This window comes from Arvicola amphibius, chromosome 8, assembly GCF_903992535.2.
Source record: "Arvicola amphibius chromosome 8, mArvAmp1.2, whole genome shotgun sequence".
Taxonomy (NCBI): Eukaryota; Metazoa; Chordata; class Mammalia; order Rodentia; family Cricetidae; genus Arvicola; species Arvicola amphibius.
Window position 1 is genome coordinate 64,372,503 of NC_052054.1, and position 13,444 is coordinate 64,385,946.

Consider the following 13,444-nt stretch of genomic DNA (forward strand, 5'->3'; position numbering starts at 1 on the left):
TTGATTCTCTTCAAATTCCTAAACTTTTTATTTCTAAAAAAAAATTTCACTTTGGATTGTTTTTGTCTGTTTGTTTGTTTGTTTTTTTACTAATTTATTCATTAAAAATTTCTACCCCTCCCCCCATTCCTCCCCCTCCTTTTCCAGTCCAAAGAGCAGTCAGAGTTCCCTGCCCTGTGGGAAGTCTAAGGTCCTCCCCACACAATCCAGGCCCAGAAGGTAGGCATCCAAACAGACTAGGATCCCACAAAGCCAGCACATGCAATAGGATCAAAACCCAGTGCCATTGTCCTTTACTTCTCAGTCAGCGCCCATAGTCCACCAAGCTCAGAGAGTCCGGTTTGATCGCATGCACAATCAGTCCCAGTCCAGCTGGCCCTGGTGAGCTCCCACTAGATTAGCCCCACCGTCTCAGTGGGTGGGCACACCCCTCGCAGTCCTGACTTCCTTGCTCATGTTCTCTCTCCTTCTGCTCCTCATTTGGACCATGGAAGCTCAGTCCAGTGCTCCAATGTGGGACTCTGTCTCTAGCTTCATCCATTGCCAGATGAAGGTTCCATGGTGACATGCAAGATACTCATCAGTATAGGTATAGAATAGGGCCATTTCAGGCTCCCTCTCCCCAGCTGCCCAAGGAACCAGCTGGGGACATCTCCATGGACCCCTGGGAACCCTTCTAGAGTTAAGTCTCCTGCCTACCTTAAAATGGCTCCCTTAATTAAGATATATACTTCCCTGCTCCCATATCCACCCTTCATTCTTCCCAACCGTCCCATTCCCCCCAAGTTCTAACCATCCTCTCCTTCTCACTTTTCTCTCCCCATTTCCCCTTACCCCACCCCATCCCCACCCCCAAGTTTCCAACCCCTGCCCAGCAATCTCGTCTACATCATATATCCAGGAGGATAACTACATAATCTTTCTTTGGGTTGACCTTCCAACTTAGCCTCTCCAGGATCACAAACCACAGGCTCCCTTACTTATGGCTACAATTCACTTATGAGTGAGTACATACCATGTAGAAGGAACTGCGGTGGGCTGTGTCCCGCCACCCGGCTAGCTTTGCCCAAAATAATTACACGGGAACTGTATTCTTTTAAACACTGCCTGGCCCATTATCTGTAGCCTCTTATTGGTTAATTCTCACATCTTCCTTTAACCCATATTTAGTAATCCGTGTAGCACCACGAGGTGTAGCTTACCAGGAGAGATCTTTACCTGTGTCCATCTCGGAGAGGAGAAGCATGGAGGCTCACTATGGCGGCTGCCTGAAGCATCTCCCCACTGCCTGCTACCCCTTTTCCCACAATTCTGTTCTGTCTACTCCGCCTACCTAATTTTCTGTCTCTTAAAGGGCCAAGGCAGTTTTCTTTATTAATTAACCAATGAAAGTAACATAGACAGATAACTCTCCTCCATCAATACCATATTCATTTTTTTGATCTGGGTTACCTCACTCAGGATAGTGCTTTCTATTTCCATCCATTTACATACAAAATTCAAGATGTCATTGTTTTTTACCGCTGATAGTACTCTAATGAGTACATATTCCACACTTTCTTTATCCATTCTTCCATTGAGGGGCATCTAGGTGGTTTCCAGGTTCTGGCTATTACAAATAACGCTGCTACAAACATAGTTGAACAAATTCTTTTGTAGTATGTTAGGGCTTCTCTTGGGTATATTCCCAAGAGTGGTATTACTGGATCCTGGGGTAGTGTGATTCCGAATTACCTGAGAAACCACCACACTGATTTCCAAAGTGGTTGCACAAGTTTGCATTCCCACCAGCAATGGATGAGTGTACCCCTTACTCCACAACCTCTCCAGCATAGGTTATAGTTGGTGTTTTTTATTTTAGCCATTCTGACAGGTATAAGATGGTATCTCAAAGTTGTTTTGATTTGCATTTCCCTGATCACTAAGGAGGTTGAGCATGACCTTAAGTGTCTTTTGGCCATTTGAAGTTCTTCTGTTGAGAATTCTCTGTTCAGTTCAGTGCCCCATTTTTAATTGGGTTAATTAGCATTTATAAGTCTAGTATCTTGAGATCTTTATATATTTTAGAGATCAGACCTTTGTCTGTTGCGGGGTTGGTGAAGATCTTTTCCCAGTCAGTAGGTTGCCTTTTTGTCTTAGTGACAGTGTCCTTTGCTTTACAGTAGCTTCTCAGTTTCAGGAGGTCCCATTTATTCATTGTTGCTCTTGTTGTCTGTGCTACTGGGGTTAACATAGGAAGTGGTCTCCTGTGCCCACGTGTTGTAGAGGACTTTCCACTTTCTCTTCTATCAGGTTCAGTGTGTTCAGATTGATATTGAGGTTTTAATCCATTTTGTGCATGGAGATAGATATGGATCTATTTTCATTCTTCTACAGGTTGACATCCAGTTATGCCAGCACCATTGGTTGAAGATGCTTTCTTTTTTCTACTGTATACTTTTAGCTCCTGTGTTGAAAATCAGGTGTTCATAGGTTTGTGGGTTAATATCCGGGTCTTCAATTCTATTCCATTGGTCAACTTCTCTGTTTTTATTTTAATACCAAGCAGTTTTCATTACTATAGCTCTGTAATAGAGTTTAAAGTCAGGGATGGTAATGCCTCCAGAAGTTTCTTTATTGTATAAGATTGTTTTGGCTATTCTGAGTTTTTATTATTGTAGCTCTGTAATAGAGTTTGAAGTCAGGGATGGTAATGCCTCCAGTAGTTCCTTTATTGTATAGGATTGTTTGGGCTATTTTGGGTTTTTTGTTTTTCCATATTAAGTTGATTATTGTTCTCTCAAAGTCTGTGAAGAATTTTGTTTGGATTTTGATGGGCATTGCATTGAATCTATAGATTGCTTTTGGTAGAATTGCCATTTTTACTATGTTGATTCTCCCAATCCAAGGGTAAGGAAGATTCATTTTATAGTGTCCTCTTCAATTTCTTTCTTCAAAGACTTAAAGTTCTTGTCAAATAGATCTTTCACTTCCTTGGTTAGAGTTACCTAAGATATTTTATGCTATTTGTGGCTATTGTGAAAGGTGATGCTTCTCTGATTTCCCTCTCTGCTTCTTTATCCTTTGTGTATAGGAGGGCAACTGATTTTTTGGAGTTGATCTTGTATCCTACCATGGTACTAAAGGAGTTTATCAGTTGTAGGAGTTCTTCAGTAGAGTTTTTGGGGTCACTTATGTACACTATCATACCATCTGCAAATAACACAAGTTTGACTTCTTCCTTTCCAATTCAAATCCCCTTGATCTCCTTATGCTGTCTTATTGCTATTGCTAGAACTTCAAGCACTATATTGAAGAGATATGGATAGAGTGGACAGCCTTGTCTTGTTCCTGATTTTAGTGGGATGGCTTTTAGTTTCTCTCCATTTAATTTAATGTTAGCTGTCGCCTTGCTGTATACTGCTTTTATTATATTTAGGTATGAACCTTGTATTCGTAATCTCTCCAAGACCTTTATCATAAAAGTGTGTTGAATTTTGTCAAATGATTTTTCATCATCTAATGAAATGATCATATATTTTTTCCTTCAGTTTATTTATATGATGGATTACATTGATAGATTTTTGGATGTAGAACCAGCACTGTCTCTCTGGGATAAAGCCTATTTGATCATAATGGTTAATTTTTAGATGTGTTATTGGATTTGGTTTGCCAGTATTTTATTGAGAATTTTTGCATCTATGTTCATGAGTGAGATTGGTCTGTAATTCTCTTTCTAGGTTGAGTCTTTTGTGGTTTTGGTATCAGAGTGACTGTAGCTTCATAAAAGGAGTTTGGTAATGACTCTTCTGTTTCTATTTTATGAAACACATTAAGGAGTATAGGTATTAGTTCCCTATGTATGTTCTGGATAGAATTCTGAATTGAAACCATGTGGTACAGGGATTTTTTTGGTAGGGAGGTTTCTGATTACAGCTTCTAATTCCTCATGACTTACAGGAATATTTAAACTGTTCACTGGGTCTTGATTTCATTTTGGTATATAGTACTTATCTAAAAAATTGTCCATTTCTTTCACATTTTCCAATTTTGTGGCATACAGACTTTTGTAGTAAGATCTAATGATTCTCTGAATTTCCTCTGTGTCTGTGGTTATGTCCCCCTTTTTATTTCTTATCCTGTTAACTTGCATGTTCTCTCTCTGCCTTTTGATTAGTTTGGATAGTGGATTGTCAATCTTATTGATTTTCTCGAGGAACCAGCTTTTTGTTTCATTGATTCTTTGGATTGTTTTCTGTGTTTCTATTTTGTTGATTTCAGCCCTCAGTTTGATTATTTCCATCTTCTACTCTTCTTCGGTGAATCTGCTTCTTTTTTATCTAGAGCTTTCAGGTGTGCTGTTAAGTCTCTAATGTGTGCTTTCTCCATTTTCTTTATGTGGGCACTTAGTGCTATGAACTTTCCTCTTAGCACTGCCTTCATAGTGTCCCATAGGTTTGAGTATGTTGTGTCTTTATTTTCATTAAATTCAAGGAAGACTTTAATTTCTTTCTTTATTTCTTCTTTGACTCAAATGGGGTTCAGTAATTGACTGTTCAGTTTCCATGAGAATGTAGGATTGCTGGGGGTAGCATTGTTGTGAAATTCTAACTTTATTCCATGGTGATCCGATAAGATACAGGTGGTTACTACAATTTCTTTGTATCTATGGATGTTTGCTTTGTTACCAATTATGTGATGAGTTTTTGAGAAGGTTCCATGAGATGCTGAGAAGAAGGTATTTTCTTTTCAGTTTGAGTGGAATGTTCTATAGATGTCAGTTAAGTCTATTTGGTTCATTACATCTGTCAGATCTTTTATTTCTCTGTTAAGTTTCTGTCTGGTTGACCTGTCCATTGGTGAGAGCGGAGTTTTCAGATCTCCTACTATTAGAGTGTGGGTTTTCATGTATGCTTTGAGTTCTAGTAATGTTTTTTTTTTACATATGTGGGTGCTTTTATATTAGGGGCATAGATATTCAGGATTGAGACTTCATCCTGATGAATTGTTCCTGTTATGAGTATAAAATGTCCCTCTCCATCTCTTCTGATTGATTTTAGTTTGAAATCAATCTTGTTAGATATTAGTATAGCCACACCTGCTTGTTTCTTTGGACCATTTGCTTGATAAACCTTTTCCCAACCCTTTACTCTGAGGTAGTGTCTGTCTTTGAGTTTGAGATGTGTTTCTTGTAAACAGCATAATGTTGGAATCTGATTTCGTAGCGATTCTCTTAACCTGTGCCTTTTTATAGGTGAATTGAGTCCATTGATATTAATTGATATTAATGACCAGTGGTTGTTAACTCCAGTTATTTTTTTAGTGGTAAAGTTTGAGTGTTTCCCTTCTTTGAGTTGTGTTGGTGGAAAGTTATCAGATGCTTGTGTTATAATGGGTGTTGTTGGCTTCCTTGGTTTGTGATTTTCTGTCTAGTATTATTTATTTGTAACGCTGGGTTTGTGGCAATGTATTGTTTAAATCTGTTTTTTTCCTGGAATATCTTGTTTTCTTCATCGATGGTGAATGCAAGCTTTGCTGGGTATAGTTGTCTGGGCTTGCATCCATGATCTCTTAGTGTCTACAGCACATCTATCCAAGATCTCCTGGCTTTCATGGTTTCCATTGAGAAGTCAGGTGTAATTCTGATAGGTTTCTTTTTATATGTTACTTGACCATTTTCCTTTGCAGCTCTTAATATATGTTCTTTATTCTGTATGTTTTGTGTTTTGATTGCTATATGGCATGGGGATGCTTTCTTTTGATCCAGTCTATTTGGTGTTCTTTATGCTTCTTGTACCTTCATAGGAATATCCTTCTTTAGGTTGGGAAAGTTGTCTTTTATAATTCTGTTGAATATATTTTCTGGGCCTTTGAACTGTAATTCTTCCCCTTCTTCTATCCCTATTATTCTTAGGTTTGTTCTTTTCATGGTGTCCCAGATTTCCTGGATGTTTTGTGTTAAGAATATGTTGGATTTGTTTTGTTCTTTAATCAGTGAGTTTATTTCCTCGATAGTATCTTCTGTGTCTGAGATTCTTCTATCTCTTGTATTCTGTTGGTAATACTTGTCTCTTTAGTTCCTGATTGTTTACCCAGAATTTCCAAATCCAGCTTTCCCTTTGTTTGTGTTTTCTTCATTACCTCTATTTCATTTTTCAAATCTTGAACTGTTTCCCTTACCTGTTTGATTGCTTTTTCTTCTTTTTCTTCTTTTTCTTGGGTATCTATGAGAAATTTATCCATTTCCTCTACCTTTTTGTTTGTCATCTCCATTTCTTTACAGCAGTTTTTCACATCCTGTTTAAGGTCCTCTACTATTTTCATAAAGTTCCATTTAAGGTCGATTTCTTCTATTTCTTCTGGAGTAGGGTGTTCAATTCTTCTTGTTTCATGATCCCTGGATTCTGGTGATGTAATGTTGCCTTTCAGGTTGTTGGAGAAATTCTTGCCTTGGTCCCTGCCCATCTCTTCCTTCAAATGGAGCAAGGAGAGTCTTGGTGTCTTTGTCCAGTCTTTTCTGTGACTGACTCTCTGGGTGGATCTCCTCAGTGCAGGAGCAGGAACTGTTCATGTCTGGATGAAACTCCTCAGCACTAAAACAGAAATGCCTGGTAGCCCCCTCTGCGTGGATAGCCTGAGTGCAGGAGCAGGACACTGTTCCTGAGCCAAGGACCCGTCTGGATGGAACTCCTCAGCACTAAAACTGGGATGCCTGTTAGTCCAAGGACACCTCGGACAAAAGGGCAAATATGTGGGCAGGGTGGGCCCAAGTAGAACACATAAGACCCTGTAGCACAAGCTGAAGGCGCCCGCACTCCCTTGCTGGGACCTTCAGGTCTGCCTGGCAGGCAGACACTCACCCCTCTGGGTGGAATGCCTTAGTGGAGGAGCAGGAAACTGTTCCTGAGCCAAGGAACTTGCAGACAATAGGGCATTCATGTGTGTTTTCTGAGAAGATGAGTTCACTATCCCTTCCCCAAAACTTGCAGTTCATACTTTCCAGTAATAATAGCTCCAATGAAAGCATTGCTCTCTTTTGGCTTCCAAGTACACCTACATTCAGATGTGCACGTAACACACTCAAAAAGCACCCGTACACCTAATTGAAATTAAATTAATTTTTTAATTTTATGAATCTTTTATTTACAGATAATCTCAATGAAAATTAACATGAGAATTTACATATGATGTAATTAAACAATACATGCCTATATTGTTCATGATAAAGTAAAAAATGTGTAAAATTTCTACACAATTATTTTTATTGATTTCATTATGTTAATATAGGCTTATATTATGTTATAATGTATATTTCTCATGTATTGTTTTGAATGAAAAAAGATATAAAACTGAATCTTGTATATATTTGATTAAATATACTGAATTCATTACTGTACTATTTTTACTTTTTAGAATAGAAAAAGAAAAGATGAAAGATATGTATCTTTCTAGATATACCTAGATATATAGATAGATATCTTTCAGTGGTAAATTTAAACTTTGAAAAACTTAATTTGTGAAACAAATACTTTAATAGTCATTCCTTGAAGTTGTAGTTTGTGTGATGACCACATGCCTTTGTCCGGTACATGAGGTTGTTTCTCTTTTGTCTGTCTTACTGTGATCTTTGAGCATAGAGACATAGACCATAGACTCTCCTATAATGTGCATTGTTAGCTCTACATAATAAAACTTATACTCTCCTTTCCCTATTGATAGTACAGATTGTATTAAAATATAATGTTCTTTTTAAAATTGAATTTTACAGAACACTGAAATTGAACATGGGTTTTATTATTTTATTCATTAAAAATATTTTTCTACATAATATCCTCTAGTTAGGTCTTCTCCTGCCTTTATTCCTTTATTCTTCCATACACCTTCCCATAACCCCTTTATGTTATCTTATCCACCACTTTTTATCTTTCATTGAAAAACAAACAGGTTTCTATTGGAAAGTAATAAAAAAATTATGCTAATTTTAAGAAAAGCTAACACATTATGTTAGGTCAAAATAAGGAAATAAAAATAAAAGATCTAAAGAGAATGGATGAGAATCAGACCAATGGAATTGCACACTCAGGAATCCCATAAAAATTTAACCTGAAACCTATAATATTTATGCAAAGTATCTATATGACTAAAAGTGGAAATTAATATATATGCACATTTATGAATATATATACATATAAATGCATGTATCACATAATACATATGATATGACAAGCCAAACAATTAGAGACAAGGTGAAACTCTGACACAACATTATGAGACAAGGATATCCAAGAATGAGGTTGAGTGAATTATCTATTCACTTCTGTTTCTGGGCATGCAAATTCCCTATTGAGACTCTTTGGAGGAAAGGCAATTATCATTAGTGATTGATTATAAATTGGATATTGATTCAGGATTAGAAATGAAGCTTGTGTTTACTTCTACTTTCAGGTATGTAACCCCAACTGGGAAACACACATGTAAGAATTATGATGTGTTACTTCAGGTTCTATGATTTCTTTTGTGTTTCAATCCTGTTTGTTCAATCTGTTGTGAAGGTAAAGTTAAGGTTTTATTAAAGGACATTGCCATCAAACCGTGAAAAATAATGTATAATCTTGTCCACAGACAAGGTGCTTGGAGACAGCCAATATATTACTTTTAGACAATAACTCAATTAGATGTAACCAAATGATAGTATTCTGTTTCTTTTATTTGTTTGTGAATTCATTTAGATCTCCTACAGAGATATATATAGTTTAGGAAGGTTCATCTTTATTTTGTTCCAACAGTACTCATCAAATGACCGTTAAATTTAGCAATCTCGACAGAAAAAACCAAAAGGTGAATGACTACACACCCCAATCTCTAGTCCGTCCATACCTAAGCAAAATCATGTGTGCTCCCATACCTGTGTCAGCTTCTCTAGCCAGCCAGCAGTCAAGATTCCTGCAGGTAGGCTGCTCCAACTCCCCATTCCATCCATCTGACCATGAAACCTACAAGTCACACTCCTGTCAAACCTTCCTGTCACCCAACCACAACCTCAGTGGAATGATGAAACACAGATGCCACTACACAGAGAGGACCAAGTGAGAAACCTTGAAGCACAAAACTGTGATTGCACAGAGTGGACCAAGAGAGCAGGGCCCTGAGTAAACTCACACGAGAGCAACAGTACAGAGCAGAGCAAGAAAAGTTCCGATAGACACAGACAGATACATCAAGGATTGAACAACATACAAAGACACTTCTGGGAGTAAGAAATGGGTAGGGAACAATACAAGAATTTCTCCAAAACCTAAGAAACAACATGGTAACAGAACTCAGTGATACAGAAAGACTTGATCATGCTAACCCAGAACAAGAGAAGAAAATGATTTCAAATATAAGTTTATCAGGATGATGGAGAACTTTAAAGGGGAAATGAAAAAGTCCCTTAAAAATTGAGGAAAATACATGGTCCCAGTAAGCTATCTCTTAGTTGCTGTCTGGCCAAGGACATGTTAGAAACTCGATGTGGAGTTAAGCGAAGGGATTGAATTGAAGATAACAATTGGCCCTTACCAAATTGTGGAATGTTTCTATTTTTTATTTAATAAATCAAATTTTTGTTGTAAATTTTAAAAAATGAGGAAAATATAATAAAAAAATAATAAATCACATAGAAAAAAAAGCAAGAAAAAAGAAAAAACAAACAGGAGAAACAGGCAGCTCAAACAGTTCAAGACTTGAAAACAGATATATGAACAATAAAGAAAACACAAATAGAGGGAATTCTGGATATGGGAAATTTGAGTAAATGAACAGAAACAACATAGGCAATCATAACCAATAGAATAGATGACATGGAAGAGATAATCTCAGGTGTTGAAGATACTATAGAGTAAATAGAATTAATGGCCAAAGAAAACATTAAATCTAATAAATTCTTAACACAAAACATCCACAAAATATGGGACACCATGAAAAGACCAAGCAGAAGAATAATAGAGATAGAAGATTGTGCTCAAAGGCACAGAAAATATATTCAACAAAATGAAAGAAGAAAAGAAGAAAACTTTCCCAACCTAAAGGAGGATATCCTGATGATACAAGAAACTTACAGAATACCAATAGAATGAACAAAATAAAGTCTCCTTGCTGTATAATAATCAAAATATAAAACATACAAAAGAAAGAAAGAATATTAAGAACAGAAAGGAAAAAGGTCAAGTAACATATAAAGTCAGACCTGAATTCTCAATGGAAAACATAAAAGCCTGAAGGTCCTGGACAGAAATGCTGCAGACAAGACACTAAGAGACCATGGATGCAAGCCCAGACTTCTATACCCAGGAAAACTTTCAATCAACATCAATGGGGAAAACAAGATATTCCACAACAAAACCAGATTTAAATAATAATGATCTACAAATCCAGCACTACAGGAAGTACCAGGAAGAATACTCCAAACAAAGAACGGTAACAGTACACAGAAAAATGCAGGCAAAGAAGGGAAAAACACAAACACTTCTACCAAAAAAAATATCAGGAATTAACAATCACTGGTCATTATTATCTCTTAATATCAATGGACTCAATTCAAATATAAAAAGAGGTAGCTAAGAAAATGGAAGCAAAAGGAAAGTCCATCCTTTGCTATACACAACAATCAGACCTCAACCTCAAACATAGACATTATCTCAGAGTAAAAGGCTGGGAAAAATTTGCCAATCAAATGGACCTAAGAAACAAGTAAGTGTAGTTATCCTAACATCCTATAAAACATATTTCAAATTGAAATCAAGCAGAAGAGATACCAAAAAAATGGAGTAGATCCCTGTATCTTATCAGATAACCATTGATTAAAGTTAGAATTTAAAAACAAACCTAATTGCTGAAAGCCAACAAGCTCATGGAAATTGAACAGTGCTCTAATGAACAACCCCTGTGTCAAAGAAAAAGTAAAGAAATTAGAGACTTCCTACAATTTGATGAAAATAAAGGCACAATGTCCTAAAACCCATGGAACACTACAAAAGTGGCGCTAAGACGACGGTTACAGCACTAAGTGCCGACATAAAGGAAGTAGAGGAAACTCATACTAGTGACTGATTAACACACCTGAAAGCTCTAGAACAGAAAGAAACGACAGGAAATAATCAAATTGTGGGCTGAAAGCATCAATGAAACAAAGAGCTGATTTTTTGAGAAAATCAACAAGATAGACAAGTGCTTATTCAGACTATTTAAAGGCAGAGAGAGAACACTGAAGTTAACAAAATCAGAAATGAAAATGGGGATATAACAGAAGACAATGAGAAATCCCAGAGAATCATTAGGTCATACAAAAAAAAAAAAACACTATATTCCACAAAATCGGAATGGATAAAAGAAATGGACAGTTTTCTGTAGAGGTATCACAAACCAAAATTAAATTAAAACCAGGTGAATAATGTAAATAGACCTATAACTTTCAAGGAAATAAAAGCAGTCATCAAAATCCTCCCAACCAAAACTAAGCCCAGTACAGGATGGTTTCAGTACAGAATTCTATGAGAACTTCAAAGAAGAGCTAATACCAATACTTTTCAAAGTGTTCCACAGAATAGAAACTAAAAAAACATTGCTAAACTCTTTTTTTGAGACTACAGCTACCCTAATACCAAAACCACACAAATACTCAACCAAGAAAGAGAAGTACAGACAAATCTCACTAACGAACATAGATGCAAAAATAATCAATAAAATACTTGCAAACCAAATCCACAAACCCATCAAAAAATCATCCCCATAATCAAAAAGAAAAATTATGCATGGAGCACATGGTCACTTCACAGTATTATTTCCTTTGCAGATTCTCAACAAGACATATTCACAACCACTACAAGAATCTAAAATGAGAAAAGCAGTGTAGTAAATCACAAATAAAGCAGATAAATTTTCCAAATGACTAACTGATCTATGAAAACTGAGGATCATGGAAGGAGATTATGAGGGGGATTATGTTATAGACATAATATATTTGCCTTATCTTCTATTTAATATTTATTGTTTGGAGAAGGTGTAAAAGATATTGAGTGTTTGAAATGTAGAACACAGAATCTGTAGTGATCTTGTTGAATATTCAAAAACATTTTATAATGCTATAAATATAACTGATTCTATGTTGATTTGGATAATTATAGAACAGCAGGATTCAGAAAAATTTAGAATTGGGGCTGATTATTTGTTTTTAAAACAATGGAAGCACAGTATTTGGTTAGATATTCTGTTACTGTCAGTCCTGTAGTATAAGCCCACTGTGCATGCTGTGTGAAACTCCGTTTCTCTAACCATGGAACTGTTGTTCCCTGACAGGGATTTTGTGAAAGAATTCCCAGTGTGCAACTAGGAATTTCAAATTTGTGTGTCCTTCCTAAAACATTGCTGCATGTCTCAATATGGATCATCTAACCAAAGCCACTGACATCATTTCTAAATGCATTAACATAAAAAGATTGTTCTGGCAGCCATGGCCCCAAATTTTTCTCAAAATGACCTCCTCCAAGGAGCCGTAATTTCCACAAAATTAAATGATGTCATGAAACTACCTGAATTTTCCTCATATATATTTCTGAACTAAATTTGGATCACATGCATATCAGGTGCACAGCCATAGGGAAAGAAAGTGTCCAAGATTCCTCCAGAGGCAAGGAATCAACTGGGAAATAACAGAATCATGAATACACAAATAGCTTCTTCTTTGGCTGCAGAAATAAAAGCAGGTGGGAATATCCGGGTGCCCATATAATGTGCTGATCTAAATAGCACTTCACAATACACACTGCCCAGGCTCTGAGTAGGACAAAGATGTTCACTTTGATTTTTCTCTTCTTTCTCCTGAACATTCCACTTTTTGTGTCCAGGTTCACTCATCCCAGGTGCTTTTGGAGAATGTATGAGAATAAAGACAAAGACGAAGACTTGGTGACAGGTTGTGTCTTCTTACTTACAACAGTGCAGTGGCCTGTGGAGAAAGATTATTTCAACGACATTCTGAATGTACAGTAAGTTTCTTTGAATTTTCTATGTTAATGTTACCATAAATATTTCATAGGGGGTCAGAAAATGAGATTCATAGCAATGCTTAGAATCTTTTATTCTGTTATTTTCATTTGCAACCCCAAATTCTTTGAGACCCTTGCTATTTATTTATTTTACTTTTAGTTTGTTCATGGGGTGTAATATTATTTTCCTACTTACCCTCCAACTTATAAGGCTGGAAGCTGAGAGAAAGGGGGACTGTGTCACTTTGTTCACCATGTATATCTCTGCTTTTGACTTTTTCCACAACTGAGTAGCCAGTAATAGCTTATCAAAAGAAACCCCATATTAGACAATAAATATCATAGTAAATGGGTGCAGCTAAACTGATGTTGATTAGATCCTGTGATGACCATGCAGCTTCAAATGCATGTCTCAGGGCAACTAATATGTGTGGCACCCC

The 13,444-nt window shown here is 36.6% G+C and overlaps 1 protein-coding gene across 1 annotated transcript in view; it reads left to right on the plus strand.

Annotated features, from left to right (window-relative positions):
• The first annotated feature begins 12,807 nt into the window (after positions 1 to 12,807).
• LOC119821752 (vomeronasal type-2 receptor 116-like) overlaps positions 12,808 to 13,444 on the plus strand; it is a 32,282-nt gene continuing 31,645 nt past the window's right edge. The window contains exon 1 of the mRNA XM_038340873.1: positions 12,808 to 13,004. Coding sequence (XP_038196801.1) covers positions 12,808 to 13,004 — 197 coding nt within the window. The remainder of the gene's footprint in view (positions 13,005 to 13,444) is intronic.